We start from the raw sequence: 14,570 nt of genomic DNA, 5'->3' as shown, positions 1-14,570 counted from the left end.
TTAAACCCTACCAGCCTGCCTCCCCATTCCAACAACCAATCATAGACTGCCAATTAAGCAGATACATTTTATCACACTACCATTCAACAGCACCGCCACACCAGCCATACTCCTAACTTCAACTTTCAAGAAATGGCACCACAGGTAGCAGCCACCCACCCACCCACCCAAGTCACATAATATTTAAGTAAAATCTAAGTACACAAACTGAAATTCCAATCAAAAGAGTACGTGTCAATCTAGTGCTGATTAACAGGTAATCAATCAAACGAACAAGAAGAAATATGATGAAAGGAAAGAAGAATCGGATAAATAACCAACATTGTATAGAACCAAATGCACACACACACACACCAAATCAAATGGAGTGAATTCTAGGAAGATTGGAACGACCTTCAAATTAATTACTATCTTTGCAAATGGAAAAATTTAGCAATAGCGAAGACATGCAGTATAAATTGACAAACAAAATTAAGATATACTATTTGCAACAAGAAAATTCACTAAGACAAGCAAAAGCAAGGAGGCAACAGTAGCAGCTAGATACCATTCCATCAGCTTAAAAGACTGGCAATCCAGATCAAGTTTTCATACAATCTAAAAATACACAAAAGCTTATCATGAATAAAACATAAAAAAAAAAGGTAACAACGGGTCCCACAATTCATATGTGGAATTCCATGGTAGCAAGAAAGTTCCAATAGTATGAACCTTTAAAGACCCGAAACAAGCAGGGAAACCATTCATCTCTTCCTACCACCTCGTTCTCTTAAAGAAAGAGTAAGTGATTCCCCTCCTGCAACATTGTAATAAGCAAGTGATAGATTATCCTTCAGGAAACCTGCCTTTCCACTCAGCTTCTGTTTGTTGGCAGGAAGCTGGATCTCCCCTGCAATTTTCTCTTTCAGATTGCCAACAGTTTCGGATAAGGACTGCACTGTAATCTCCAGTACTTGCCCCTTGAGGTTTCCTTCGTCAACATTTGGCACAGAAACGTTGATGCGAACAGGTCCCTGCAGCAAAAGTAGAAATGCATTATTACCTCAAGCAGGAAGTGAAAATCACTCTAGAGGCAAAAATAACTCAAAAAATGATCAACAAAGATAAAAAGCGGAGATGCTTCATACAGGATGTTGTGCCAGGAACTGATCTTCGGGAATAAGTGCAGAATCATCGAGCCTCTGTCTCTTCGGTTCAGGTTCATCCGGAAGCGGTGGAGGAGCTTCCTCAGGTGGTGGTGGTGGAGGCATTCCTTGAGGTAAAGGTGGTGGTGGAACCATATGCACGCCAGGCTGAGGTACGGGAAGAGGAACAAAAGGCCGAGGTGCTGACAAAGGTGTAAATTGAGACCCAGGTGGAGGCGGTATAGGAATACTAGGTGGATTCACAGAATTTGGAGGCATTGGGGGTGGATGATTTACCGAAAGATGTTGCTGTCCAGGGATTAAGGAGATTGGAGGAGGCGGTGGCCGAATAGATGGAATCATGTTAACAACTGGTGGCCTGGGTGGAGGTGGAACAAGCATCCCACTACTTGTTGGACCTGAATACTGGACTGCATTTGGAGGTACACGTGGAAGATTTAGAGCTAGTCCTGGGGGCGGAGGGAGTGGTCGAATTGATGGGACACCAGGTTTAGGAGGGGGAGGAGCTGCAGGACCAGGAAGATTCCTTGAATCATTGCTTGCAGCATCATTTTGGTCCTCTCCGCTGGTATTCATGGACATGGCCTGTGTTGCAGTCCGACCAATGCTCCCAGTGTGACCATCCCATATAACCTGCTTTGGTTGCTCATCTTTTTTCTTCTCGATCTCAGCCTTGACTGCATTAGAAACTTCCTCCTCAGTGGTACCAAAAATATCAGGTCGGGTTCGTGCTAGTCCCACTATGTTTCGGGAAATTTCTTCGTCCTGAGCAAGAGTAGTCTCTCGAATCTTTGCAAACATTCTCTCTTTCTGCTCCTTGTACTTTGGATCAATGAGAGAAATCCTCATATGTTCAGACATCTCATTAATGGGAATTAGCTCACCAGTGATTGGTGAAACAACGTATTTTGTAGGGTCTCTTTCTGCAGGGATCCTTTCCTCAGGCCTCCTCCAGTTCTTCACAATTCTCATTGGTGGTTCCTGTTCCTCTGGAGTCGCTCTCATCTCATTCTTCCTCACTTCTCCATTCTCTTCAAGATTAGCTGCTCTCATACCTTCTTCAACAAGTTGCACCTCTTCGTCATCCATCTCCATTTCCACCTCCTTTCCAGGCTCAACAATATCTTCTTCTACCATAGTTGTCATCTTGCTCCTCCTTATAACCTCCTCAAGGGTCATTGGAGCAGGTAACTCCTCATCCTCATCATCTGCAAAATCTATAGTCTCAACCACAACAAAGTCATGCCAATCTATCATAGCCATTTGCAAGCGCTCCTGCTCAATCTCATCTTCAGCTTTCTGTCTTGCCTGCTCTTGTGAGCGCTCCCACTCCAACCGATGCAAGCACCGTTCAAGCACGGTAGTCATATCAGTAACACTCTTCTTCAACTTGTCTGTCAATCCCTTTGGAGGCATCAAAACTTTTGAATACGCATCAGCAAGTGATGTAAAAAACATGAACATACTGTGTGTTGGCTTCAAAAAATGGAATTGGGGATTGTTAATCTCTCTGCTAGTAAGTCCTGTCAAGAAAGATTTCCCATTTCGAGCAACAAACTGGGCTGTGAGTTTAATAATATCTAATTCTTCTCCTGTAATTCCCTCTGGAAGCCTAACAGTATACTGCTCAGCCTCAGGGGGCTCAAGAACTTTGCGGACAGGCCTAAACAGAGCTGAGGGATCAGGTTTTGCACCTGCCTCATTCCCATCAGAAACTGGAGCCGAAGGGGCTGTCTCTGGAGCAGATGATTCCACTGGTTCAGAAGACAGCTGCTGCTGTATCGAAGCCTGATTTTGAGCACGAAACTCAGAGAGTCGGTGCTGGTAGTAAGCATGGTATGGACTAGATGTATTCAAGAAACTGAACTTAACATTGCCAGCATTGTTTGCAATAATTCTATTCTCAAACTCAGGTCCATTCTTTGCCACAAACTGTGCCGTTTTATCCACAATATTCCTTACGTCTGCAGGTGGATGTACCATTCCAATGCTCCTCGTGTGCGTTGCAATTGATGTAGGAACAGAATTGGCTCTGTTTGCTTGGTTCTGATCCTCGGCCTCTGATTTCTTTTCATCATCAGATTGCTCTGGAACTTGAGATGGAGGAAGAGGGCCAAGATCCCCATCAGAGGGTGGTGCTGGAAGAGGTAATATCGGTAGCGTACCCAGCATTTTTATCACGCCAAGGAGCAAAAAAAATTACTCAAGAATGAGAAGCTGACAGCCTACTTAACTTTCTATGCTTCCTGTAGCTTCTTTAAAATACTAAATTAAACGGGGTTCTTTTCTCTCCAGAAGGTACAGGGTTCAGAAATCAACAACCTGCATATATAAGAAAAGCAACAGTCAAAAACCACTTCAAATCGAGAAGAAAAATGCAAACAATAATAAACTATGTTGGATTTTGATCTTGCTTTTCGTGTACCCCAAAGTGAAGATAAACAGTAGGCCATTTTCACTTCTGTCCTTATGCCTTCTCTTTTGTGGAAGGAATTAGTAATTCAATACAGAAAGCTATAAACAAGGAAAAACAAAAATTATATCTACAACTTGTGCACAAAACTGGGAATTGAAAATCTAGGGTTTTGAATTTGGAAAATTTGGGTTTGCTACTATATGATATAGAGATTTCACAACAACGATACAACGGGGAAGTTGAAAACAAAGGAATTTGAAAACAGAAGTCAAAGAAATTTTAATATTCTTTTCAATATTCATCTTAGGCGGCACACAAGTTGTTTGTTTCAAATGTGATTCAACTATTACGACAAAGACGAACATGATACTTGCGATGGATTGGATAGAAAATAGATCTCTGAAGATGGATTCAGAGAGAAAATTACAGCGAAGCCGATAGAGTTGCTTCCACAAGCCTAGGGTTTGCAGAATATGGATTCGATGGGAGAGAGGAGAGAAGCAGAAGATACCATTCAAGCTTAAGCTTGGGCTTGGGCTCAGGCTCGTCGGTCTGCAAAAATAACATGACAAAATAATAAGTAAATTGCATTCAGATCCAGTTATTTGAGTTATTTTAAAAAATAATTTTATAAATCCTTGTGAACTAGTATTTTTTTCACTTTGAACGCAAAATGCATTTATATCGTAGGATAAATTATACTAATCACTTTTAAGATTATTAAATTTTAAAAATAATAATAATCTCTAATGTGGTTAAATAAATTAATAAAAAAAAATTTATTCTTCAATTTTTTTATTTTTTATCTCTTTTTTAATAGTTTTTCTTTTTTATATCTACAATCAGGTTTTTATTTCTTAAAAATATAATGCTAATGGTTGTTTTTAAATAATAATTAAAGCGTAAAAATAATGTATTTTTAAATAAAATGTATTTATTATATATATTTTAATTTTATTAATTAATAAATATTAGAATATTATAAATTTATTATTAATCATTACAAATATTTTTGGGTTGAAATAAAATATAATAAGTGCACTTTATTAAAATACATTTTTTATATTTTAATTATTATTATAAAATTAAAAACTTTAAAATAAAATAAAATTACTTAAACACTAAAAAATATTTAATACAACGCTCTTATATAAATAAATTATAATTAAATATAAAAAAAATTTCAAACCGTTGTCTCAACTGTCCCTATAAGCAGTATCCATTCTTTCTCCATAATCTCTCTCTCTAAGCAGTTTTATTTTATTTCCCGGGAGTCATTTTTCTCAAATTTTCTCATTCTCACATAGGAGTGTGCAACAGATCGGTTTAGTTACCGAATCAACTGAATTGTATTAACTGAATTAATCGAACAGGGACCACTAACCTAACCGAACCGAACCAATTAACTCAATAACCGAACTAACCGAAAATCGAACTAACCGATTCTAAACCACGTAAACCGAACCAAAAATTGAAAACTGAACTAACACTAAAAAACCCAAAACTGGAAACCGAACTAACCGATAGACTGAACCGAAAAAACCGAACTAATCGATTAACAAAACAAATAACCAAAAACCGAACTGTTAATTTCATATACCCTTACTGTTAATTTCATTCTACAAAATTATGCAACACTTCATGTGCATATTCCAACATCAATCTCTACATGAATTTTTGTATAAAGGGAATGATCTATACAAACATTAGCAAAGGATATGAATGTGAGAGAGAGAGAGAGAGAGAGGGAGAGAGAGAGCATAAAAAAAGAGCTTGCTTTAACCATTCAAAATCCATAAGCAAAATATGGCAAATTTATACACTATACCTTTACAAGCAACACGGTTATCTGCTTTAACCATTCAAAATCCCTAAGCAACTGTTATATTGATTTCATCTTCACGGCTGTGCTAGTTTTGCCAGAATGTTCATGTCTAATATCTTAACAATTAACATCAAGAGTATCAAGTACCTTGGCACATAAGCATCCTGCATTCCATCTTCACGGCCGTGCTAGTTTGGCCAGAATGATCCTAGGGCCACTCTACAGTCTACACGAACCATCCTGCATTCCATCAGAGTTGCAAACACATAAGCATATCCAGATTCTCCACTGATAACATTACCATTATTTAGTATAAACTTTGTAATGAATTATTTAAGACATTGTCATCCCCTCTTAGACTTAAACCCTTGAATCATATGTCCAGTATGATATCACCCAAGCAATCACATCACTAGATGTTATGCTCAAACTTGAGACATCACTAATAGAGCTACCATCCTGGTGATATTTTTGCTACCATTTGAACATATACTTGTGTCAATCTCAATGGATCTCACTAAAAATCTTGGATCCGGAAAGAATAATTCTAGGGTATCTGGTGCATCAGCACCCCCACTCTTAATTGTAAGGGAGGGCACTCTCCTTTGAATTACATCACACCCCTTTTAAATTAGCTACCATAATATATATGGAAATCAAAAGAACTGAATATAGAGAAAAAGTAAAGAGTATGCCCTAATCAACATCTACACACACACACACAAATCATTGGGTTCATGGTTCCCCTTTAGAAAATTCCTGAAATTAAAGAGACTAGAAAGTGGTTGCTTTTTTCCACTCCTTTGGTAAGAAAGGCATGTAGAACAAAATGACATTGACCACCAACAGAAGGCAATGCAAGCCCATTAAATCACAAAAGCACAAAATGTTTCCATTTTCATCTTTATAAATTATTTCCTTTCTCTTGGAAATAGAATAGATTTATTTTTACATGTCAATACTGCACTATATATATATAGAGAGAGAGAGAGAGAGAGAGAGAGAGAGAGAGTAAAGACTACAAATGTCATAAAAAATTCTCATAACGTCTTCCCAGAGGCCAAAGCACAAGGTGAGAAGTGAGAACATATATATATATATTTGGATCCAATTCCTGTGGACTTTGGAGTGTGGACCAATCCCTCAAGATATCCTAACATAACGAAAATTTACAGTAGAGAACCATTCAGCCACAGGAAAAGCCCTAGAACTAAAATTCTCGCGAGCATAATGCTAGAATCTTAAACCCTAACATAACGAAAATTCGAAACTAACCTGTCAGTTGTCGATGTGGGTCGATTGTCACAGCACACAAGGAAAGGAAGACTGTCTGTCCAGTTGTCAGTGTGGTGTGGGTTGATTGTCGAAAGACTCGAAACTAACCGATGGTAACCAATTAGGATTTAGGACTAGGGTTTTGGCTAGGAGTAGGACGGAAGGAGCTTACCGACGGCGACAAACCGACGGTAGGGTATCTATTAGGCTTAGGGTTTCTTTGTTGTGTGGGTCTCTCTCGATCTCTCTGACTCTCGAGAAGTCGAAGGCAGAAGGCTCACGTCGGCATCACACACTTGATCTCTCCCTATCGCATGCTCGAAGTAGCGCCCCCAGACTTAGGGGTGTGCATTCAGTTATAACTGAACCGAATTGCCCCATTTTACCTAACCGAACTGAACCGCCCCATTGAATATAACCGAACCAACTTAATACACTAACTGAAATAACCGAAACTGAATTAACTGATTTGAACTTTGAACTAATCGAACCAAAAACCAAACCAGAAAAATAGCCCAAAAACCGAACCGAATTAACCGATTTGGCCTTTAAACTAACCGAACCAAAAACTAAACTGAAAAACAGCAAAAAAATAGAACCGAATACATCTTGATTCAATTCCTTGACATCCTGATATATTAATTTAATTTACCTCCAAGTCAATTCCAAATACATCTTGATTTCTAAGTTCCTAACCTCCTATCATCAGCAACAGAAAACACTGAAAACCAACAAAACAGAAAACATGGGATGATTTTTGACTCATGACAATTACAGTGGATTACTGAATTCCTACTACACTAAGAAACCAAATTCAAATTCCTTTTCCAGAGAGCATAGGCTAAGGAAAACTTAATTGCTCAAAGTTAGACTAAAGTGTGGGGGCATCATCCTCAGCCTCATCATCATCATCATCCAATAAAAAGCTTTCTGTTCCAAAATTGATTGCCATATTCACCCATCACAGGCCCCCGAGATTGCAATCTCTTCGCGTTTTTTAATTTTGTGATCAATTCAACATTCAGTACACGGATATCCCAACATTGGATACATGGAAGAAAACCAATAGATACATGGAAGGTATCTATAGGTTTAACAAACAGCAAATCACAAAACACTGAAACAGAACCAAATCACAAAACACAAAACAGAAACAAGTAAACAACGAACCAAATCACAAAACAGAAACAAGTTAAACAACGAATTCGCAAAGCCGAGTCAAAGCATCGAAAGATTAATCAAACAGCATGGGAAACCAACCAGATCGGACATGACAATCAAAACCACACGACGATTAAGTTGCCGAAATTGTATTACCTTCTCAAATCGATGACGGTGATACCCGCAAGATCGTTGACGGTGAGGTGAGGAGGGTGAAATGGCTTAGGGTTTGCTGTCGCGTTCGACGGGGCGGGGGGGTGGGCTGGGTCTCGGACTATCAGGTGCAGGGGGGCTGTGTGTTGGGTGGGGGAAGCCGTCGCCGACGGTGAAGGCGTTTGGGTCTGACGTGGCGACGGCGAGGTGAGGGTTAGCCGCTGATGACCTAGGGCTAGGGTCGACGCTTCGACCACGGGTAGAGGGGGGCTGGGTCTCGGGTTATCGGGTGCAGGAGGGCTGGGTGTTGGGTGAGGTAGTAGCCGACGAGATGAAGGTTGACGACGGGTGGGGGGGGGGGGTGACTCGAGTGAGGCGGTCTCTCGGCTAGGGCTATCGGGTGTGCTGCGCCTGCGCAAGAACGAAGAAGAACGGCAAAATAAAAATAAAATTAAGTTTAAAGGAATAATTAAAATAATAAAGAATTTGAGTAGTAAATGACAAAATTATGAATTTGGCGCATATATATGTTTTAGGAAAAAGTTATAAATTATAATTTTGAATCTAAAAAACATATTTTAATTGGGCTGTGGGCAAGGTCCGTGTCTTCCTGGGCCGGGCAGCCCGGCCCGTTTAACATAACGAGAGAGAGGGCGCACTCTAGCGTAGGAGCACAGTGCGCATACTTTAGGTTCCCGCCACCTATATATTTGTGGCAGAGCCCATGAAATATCGGATAAAAGGTCTCTCCCCGTCTCTCTCGATGTCTGTTATCTCTTCAAGCTCTCTGCCTCTCTGCTTCAAACCTCCTCGTTTCCATGGACCAGCAAAACCTCTCGATCTTCTCTTTCCGTTCCTGATTTCCAAATCTTCTCGCTCCAGACCTCTCGTATGCTTTTCTGTCTCGCCTTCAAATAGCTCCAGCTTCGATAGGGAGGAGGCGAGGTGGCTCCGCGAAGAGCAGCGGTGGCTTCGGGAGGAGCAGCGGTGGATGCGGGAGGAGCAGCGGTGGCAGGCCGAGCGGGACTCCCTCCTCCGCGAGATCACCGCTCTCAAGCTCCGGATTCAGGAGCTCGAGCTTCGCCAGGGCGAGATCCACGGGGTCTCTCTGGCGAACATTGCTGCTGCGCTCTTGCAGAAGGGAGAGGCGCTGAACCAGATCGCCGAGAGAGGGTCCGGTGCGGTGCCGATGGAGCTGGAGGAAGTGAAGCAGGTTGTTGGCGAGGCCGTGGAGAGTCGGAAAACGGAGGATGAAGTGAAGCAAGTTGTTCGAGAAGAGGAAAAGCGGTGGGCGACGCTGAGGAAGGGGTCCGAAGGAGAGGATGTTCGAGCGATGCAGGTCTGCAATTTGCATTTCTCTTCTATCGAATTAACAAGGCGAGTTTTTTTTTTTTTGTTTTGTTATTTTTTTAGGTGTATGTGTATTTGTCTCTATGTGTACTCTTGTCTTTGAAATGAGCTAGGTTTGATGAATTGTTCTATACGAAGAGGATAACAGGATTGACTACATTTTAGGAAGAAAGGCGAAGTGCATGCTAGTCAATAATGCTATTGTTGCTTTTGCATGCTAGCTTTTAGTGGGGGACACATTACACCATATTCCGTGTGTCAAACGGTATTAGTACCCCTTGTAAGCTGGGAAGCTTAGAATCTCCTTTCAGCAGATGCTAGAATTCTGGGCTTCATGACCTTTAGCTGGATGATGTACAGGTTTATACGAGAGTCTATAGAAATTGTTGAGTTAGGAACTTGTGGAAGTTAGAGCTTAGAGCTAAGTAACCTATTTATGGTAAGTGTGTCTATAACAAAGAAGGAACATCTTTGGAACCTCTAATGTGGGCACCAAACTCTGAATTTCCCTCAATCTAATAGCTAATACAAATTCAAAATACTGATAAGATAAAACTGAAATTTCTGGTCCAAATTTCTAGTTGTATCTAAATGGAAGAATGCCAGAGCAGAACAGAATTTCCCTGTCTAGTTTCTATTGGTCATACGTTTAGAAGATATTTTCCATACCTGCAAAGGAAATCTTGTGCCTTTGTGGCTATGCTGGATTTGAAGATACTTTTTTAGCTAGAGGAAATTGAGAGAGTAGAAAGTATGACAAAACAGTTGGCAGATATGAATGCAAACCGAAACAGGCCATTTTTGTATAAGCTGAGTACTTTTAACTTTTGATACCTTGAAGACATCAGAATTTCATTTCTTAAGTTACTTGCATCAAATTTCATACAGCATGAGACTCGGGATTGAACTTATGAGACTAAAAAGAATCACCTTTCTTCTCACTAGGGGAAAGGATACCTGCGTTCTTTGTGGATGAAGAATGAAAAAAGAAGTTTAAAAAGAATATTCATAGCTTAGTGATAAAACCTGTTTACAATATTGTATAAAATATTCCTTTCATGATTCTTGATATGATTCACATGCCACTGTAGATTTACTTTGAACTAGAGTAGATGAAAAGACATACAATTTTATTATTTTTTTTATCTAGTTGTTGGTGTTGATTTCTTTCTTTTTTGTTTGTTTTGCTGGCCAGTAGTATATGTTTGAAAGATATACTGTTCCAATGGGAATTTTTTGTGTACTACACACACATATATATTATGTATCTTTCATTGCATATTTGCCCCTTTGCCCTTATGCTTGTGGCCTCGTTATATTTTAAGTGGGTGCTTTGTAAGATGTTTTTATGTTCCATACTGTTATTCCTACAGGAAGCTCTGCTGAACTTGGGCTTTTATTCTGGTGAAGAAGATATGGAATTTTCCAGTTTCTCAAGTGGTACAGAGCGTGCAGTGAAAACTTGGCAAGTACGTACCGAGTTTCATTGAAGAGCAATGTGTTCTTTACCTAACCCAACAGCCAATGTAAACATGTTACGGATATTCGGCTCTGCGCTTGTTCAACTAACTAACTTTACCTGAATTGTGATCACAAATCTTGCTCAACAGGCCACAATAGGTTCCACGGAAGATGGAATTATGACAGCTGAACTCCAGGAAAGATTGTATATGGAACAGAAAATTAAAGGTTCTGGGCCTTTTGGCCTAGAAGAAAATGCAGATCCAAAAGGAAGTGATGTAACTGCTATTAACAAGGTTTGCTTTTTTCTCTTTACTCTAAATCATTTTTATCTTTATTTTTTTTATTTACCCAGTGTCTAATTTTCAAACATTGGGTTGGTTGGTTTTTTCAATTTCATAGTACTTCTGCTCCTTATGTTGCCATCATGAAGCTCATGCACACCATCACTTCCTCTATAACAAGGCAATCATAACCATTACCCAAAAGCCATTGGTGCAGCATATAATGCCAATCCTTGAACCCCAGTAATCTTGTGTTCTAGAAATGAAGTTAATTTATCTGTGGTTTATTTCTCTATCATATTTATGTGTACTCCAATTTAATTTTGTTAGACGGTGCATGCATTTATATACTTATGAATGAATTGAGTATTTATTTGGTTATGGTATTCATAGGTAAGGACATGAATGAAATATGATGGTAGATTTCTTGAGAGGTTTAAGAAGGTTTTATATGAGGGAGGGAGGGAGGTTTACATGAATGAAATATGATGGTAGATTTTCAGTTCTCGCCTAAGTGGGCTGAAAGTAAATTACATATACAGACACAAAAAAGGGGAAACAATAGCAGTGGCTTAGTGGTGTGTGGCAGCCCTTAGCAAGGATGTGAGTACAAAAAGAGAGATCCAAATGACCCTGCCATCAAGTTGACTTGTTTTAGTTGCACATTGAGAATTTGCACAGGATATCTTCAGTAAGAACAACAAACCCTTAATAAAAATTTCTTGATTAGATTTTATGTGAGCTTCCATGGTGTTATATACCAGAGTTGACCATGCGTGTGACCATGGGGGAATCAAGTTCATTGCAGTGAGGCTAATAATTGATTGTCTAGCAGTAAGCCAGTTAGGATAACAGTACTCGAATGTGGCCCTCCAATGAGGATGCAAGGGCATGAAAAGGCAGATTTTAACAATCTCAATCCACAGCGTTTGCTAGGTCCCGTGTTAGAAGTTTGCATATGTGATCCTTGGCCCTTGGGTGCCCAGGTCAAGAGTAATAAATTCTAATGACTCTTGGGTAGCTTCCTTAGTCCATGATTTTACTTTATTTTGTTTTTGGGATTGTATTTAATGATTATATATTGTCTGCATTTCAACTAATAGCTTTATTAACACTTGCTGTTGATCATGCTGTGTTCTTTTTTCTCACTCAATTTATTATTTACTGACATAATGACCTGATGAGGCTCATTATTTATTGGAAAAAGAGAATGGGTAAGTTAAACTACAAGAATAGCTCAACCTTTTAAAATTTTGGGTTCCATAAATCTCAAGCATATGTTTCTGCTGTTATAGGAGGGCGGAAATGGAGCTGCAGTTGCTTCTGTAACAGAAATTTCGGAAATTCAGCACACAGTTGTGGAAGGTGTTACAGATGTAGAGGTGTCTCATCAGCGAGTCTTTCTTCTTGGAGAGAACAGGTGGGAAGATCCTTCTAGGCTTGCTAGTGGCAACAAACAGGTTGGTGGAGTGAAGAGCAAGGGTTCCACAACAGAATGCCTTTCTTGCCGTGGGGAAGGTCGCTTATTATGCACTGGTATGCATCTCCTTCCATTTATTAATTGTTATGTTAACATTTTCCAAGATGTCATATCTGGGCAGTCGCTGCATCTATTGGGAGTTTCATAACAATCGTGTTTCTCCTGTTATTTCTGCTTGTCATTGTTTCATCATGGAATATGATATGACATCTGGTCTACCAGGAATTGTAAACGTGAAAGATAAACAGCTAGCATAAATCTTTGGATGTGGATTTACGGAGTTACATGTAATTGGCATGTTGATGGATATGTATTGTTGATTGGATGTACCCATTTGTTTACTTATAGAATATAATGTTTAAAAATTGAAAATGTTCTACTTCAAATTTTTTAAGGATCGTTCTTCAGAAAGAAGGGGGTAGCTTAGTTCCTTGTTATCATGCTTAAATATAATAAACCTTTTCTTTCAGAAGGAAAAGATGGAGTTCATCCAATAACCAGGCTAACAATGACAAATTAGAATCCAGAAAAGCACTTTTATTGAGAATTATACTATCTAAAGTTTTTGGCTTAAACTGATATGGGATTCAGCCAATTGAAAGCAGATTTGTGTTTTTACAAAAATTCCTATCCATAATGACATGCTGTAGAGTCTCCAAGAACACAAGTCATTTAGGGCCTTCAGTTTTGAACGAGTAGGCAAACAATTTTGTTATTGCATCATTCTCATGTGACTTTTTGCTCTTGCAAATTTTGTTCTTAGTGGTTTACTCCCTGCCTGCTTACAGGAGTGGGAAATTTTGTTTTAACCGAGGATTGGGCATTGGGTAGCAGCCTCAAGCATGATATCATTGGCTAATCCCAAATAAATGTGAAACAACTTTTGGTTATTATAACCATTTATAATTAGATGGATATCCCAGTGCATGGTTACAGTGCCTGGGTGGTTCTAAAGGTTTAATTAATTCTATACAAACTAAGCTTCAAAGTCTGCTGCAAAAACATGGTGCTAGAAAATCCATATTATATTTGCCCCCAAGGGTACAGATTAAGTGGTTGGGTCACGATAAGCTAAGATTCATACTAATAGGTTGTGGGTTCGATTCTTTATTTTACGTAGTGAGGCAAAGCATCCACCTGCGATTTACCTCATCTGTCAAAATTGAGGGCACGAGTGGCGGGAGACCGCGCAAGGACAGTAATTCCAAGAAAATTCATATTACCCGGCAATACAATCTTAAACCATACTATCAAACCAGGCATATAATTTTCAAGTGCTTTGATTTTTAATCATTGTTTAGAAGTGGCTATGGATCATTGTCTTGATTCTTTGAAATGGATATCTTATAAACTTGCTTACTAGAGTTGGGCTTTCCATTACATCGCCTTGAACAGCCATTACATCATTGATATAATAGTTATAATAGCCATTGATTTGTCTTTCAAAACAACTTCAGCTAATGTTAAGTTGCTCTGGCAGAATGTGATGGGAGCGGCGAACCAAACATTGAACCACAGGTAGAGGATACTTGACAAATTTCTGTAATTTTTTTTTCTTACTCTCCTGTTGCTAATTGAAAGCTTCTGATCTACATTATGGTGCAGTTTTTGGATTGGGTGGGTGAAGGAACAAAGTGTCCCTACTGCGAAGGCCTTGGATATACAATCTGTGATGTATGTGAAGGAAAAACAGTGGTTTAAGTAGTTATGTCCTTTATGCAAGTGCTTCTATAGTCATTTGTAATAACCATTTAATAGTATGTATAATTCATCATCTTCTCATATCATTTTTGTGCCTACAAGAACTTATAGAGTGGTAGTTTAGTTGTAACTTGCTAAGCGGTAGCCTAGTAAGTCTAATGTCTCGAGTTTGAATCTTGTAAATTTTAAATTTTATAAACTTAGTTGTTCTCTTGTCAAGTGAGATAATTTTATTTATAAAAAATTATAAATTAATTGCTACGAAGTGATTGTCATTAAGAATAAAAAAAATATTTATTTTTAATTAAAAAAATTACGA

General features: G+C 39.0%; 2 protein-coding genes across 6 annotated transcripts; one reads left to right on the top strand and one right to left on the bottom strand.

Annotated features, from left to right (window-relative positions):
- Window positions 1-517: 517 nt before the first annotated feature.
- On the bottom strand, window positions 518-8,407 carry LOC127811535 (probable splicing factor 3A subunit 1). 4 transcript variants are annotated; one of them, XM_052351487.1, is made up of 5 exons: window positions 7,979-8,407; window positions 5,534-5,626; window positions 3,989-4,113; window positions 1,128-3,467; window positions 518-1,013 (listed from the first exon to the last, which is right to left on the bottom strand). In XM_052351487.1, exons 4-5 carry the CDS (start codon window positions 3,315-3,317, stop codon window positions 744-746), a joined length of 2,460 nt encoding a protein of 819 aa, XP_052207447.1. In that variant the 5' UTR covers window positions 3,318-3,467; window positions 3,989-4,113; window positions 5,534-5,626; window positions 7,979-8,407; the 3' UTR covers window positions 518-743. The 4 variants fall into 4 exon arrangements, with proteins under 4 accessions (XP_052207447.1, XP_052207445.1, XP_052207446.1 ...); XM_052351485.1 differs by having other exon boundaries at window positions 4,073-4,113; XM_052351486.1 differs by lacking the exon at window positions 3,989-4,113.
- A 300-nt stretch (window positions 8,408-8,707) lies between these two features.
- On the top strand, window positions 8,708-14,337 carry LOC127810890 (protein disulfide isomerase pTAC5, chloroplastic). 2 transcript variants are annotated; one of them, XM_052350477.1, is made up of 6 exons: window positions 8,708-9,314; window positions 10,699-10,794; window positions 10,936-11,082; window positions 12,366-12,606; window positions 14,031-14,068; window positions 14,156-14,337. In XM_052350477.1, the coding sequence occupies exons 1-6, from the start codon at window positions 8,739-8,741 to the stop codon at window positions 14,249-14,251; spliced, it is 1,194 nt and encodes a 397-aa protein (XP_052206437.1). In that variant the 5' UTR covers window positions 8,708-8,738; the 3' UTR covers window positions 14,252-14,337. The 2 variants fall into 2 exon arrangements, with proteins under 2 accessions (XP_052206437.1, XP_052206438.1); XM_052350478.1 differs by lacking the exons at window positions 14,031-14,068; window positions 14,156-14,337 and adding an exon at window positions 12,773-14,005.
- The last annotated feature ends 233 nt before the right edge of the window (window positions 14,338-14,570 follow it).

Source organism: Diospyros lotus, chromosome 10, assembly GCF_014633365.1.
Source record: "Diospyros lotus cultivar Yz01 chromosome 10, ASM1463336v1, whole genome shotgun sequence".
In the NCBI taxonomy this organism is placed as follows: Eukaryota; Viridiplantae; Streptophyta; class Magnoliopsida; order Ericales; family Ebenaceae; genus Diospyros; species Diospyros lotus.
This window is presented reverse-complemented; position numbering and strand designations above follow the sequence as displayed.

Coding starts and splice junctions, on each gene's coding strand:
- LOC127810890 (XM_052350477.1), top strand. CDS start 8,739: ATGTCTGTTATCTCTTCAAGCTCTCTGCCTCTCTGCTTCAAACCTCCT. Junction 9,315..10,698: donor AGGATGTTCGAGCGATGCAG/GTCTGCAATTTG, acceptor TTATTCCTACAG/GAAGCTCTGCTGAACTTGGG. Junction 12,607..14,030: donor AGGTCGCTTATTATGCACTG/GTATGCATCTCC, acceptor TTGCTCTGGCAG/AATGTGATGGGAGCGGCGAA.
- LOC127811535 (XM_052351487.1), bottom strand. CDS start 3,317: ATGCTGGGTACGCTACCGATATTACCTCTTCCAGCACCACCCTCTGAT. Junction 1,014..1,127: donor AGTTCCTGGCACAACATCCT/GTATGAAGCATC, acceptor CTTTTGCTGCAG/GGACCTGTTCGCATCAACGT.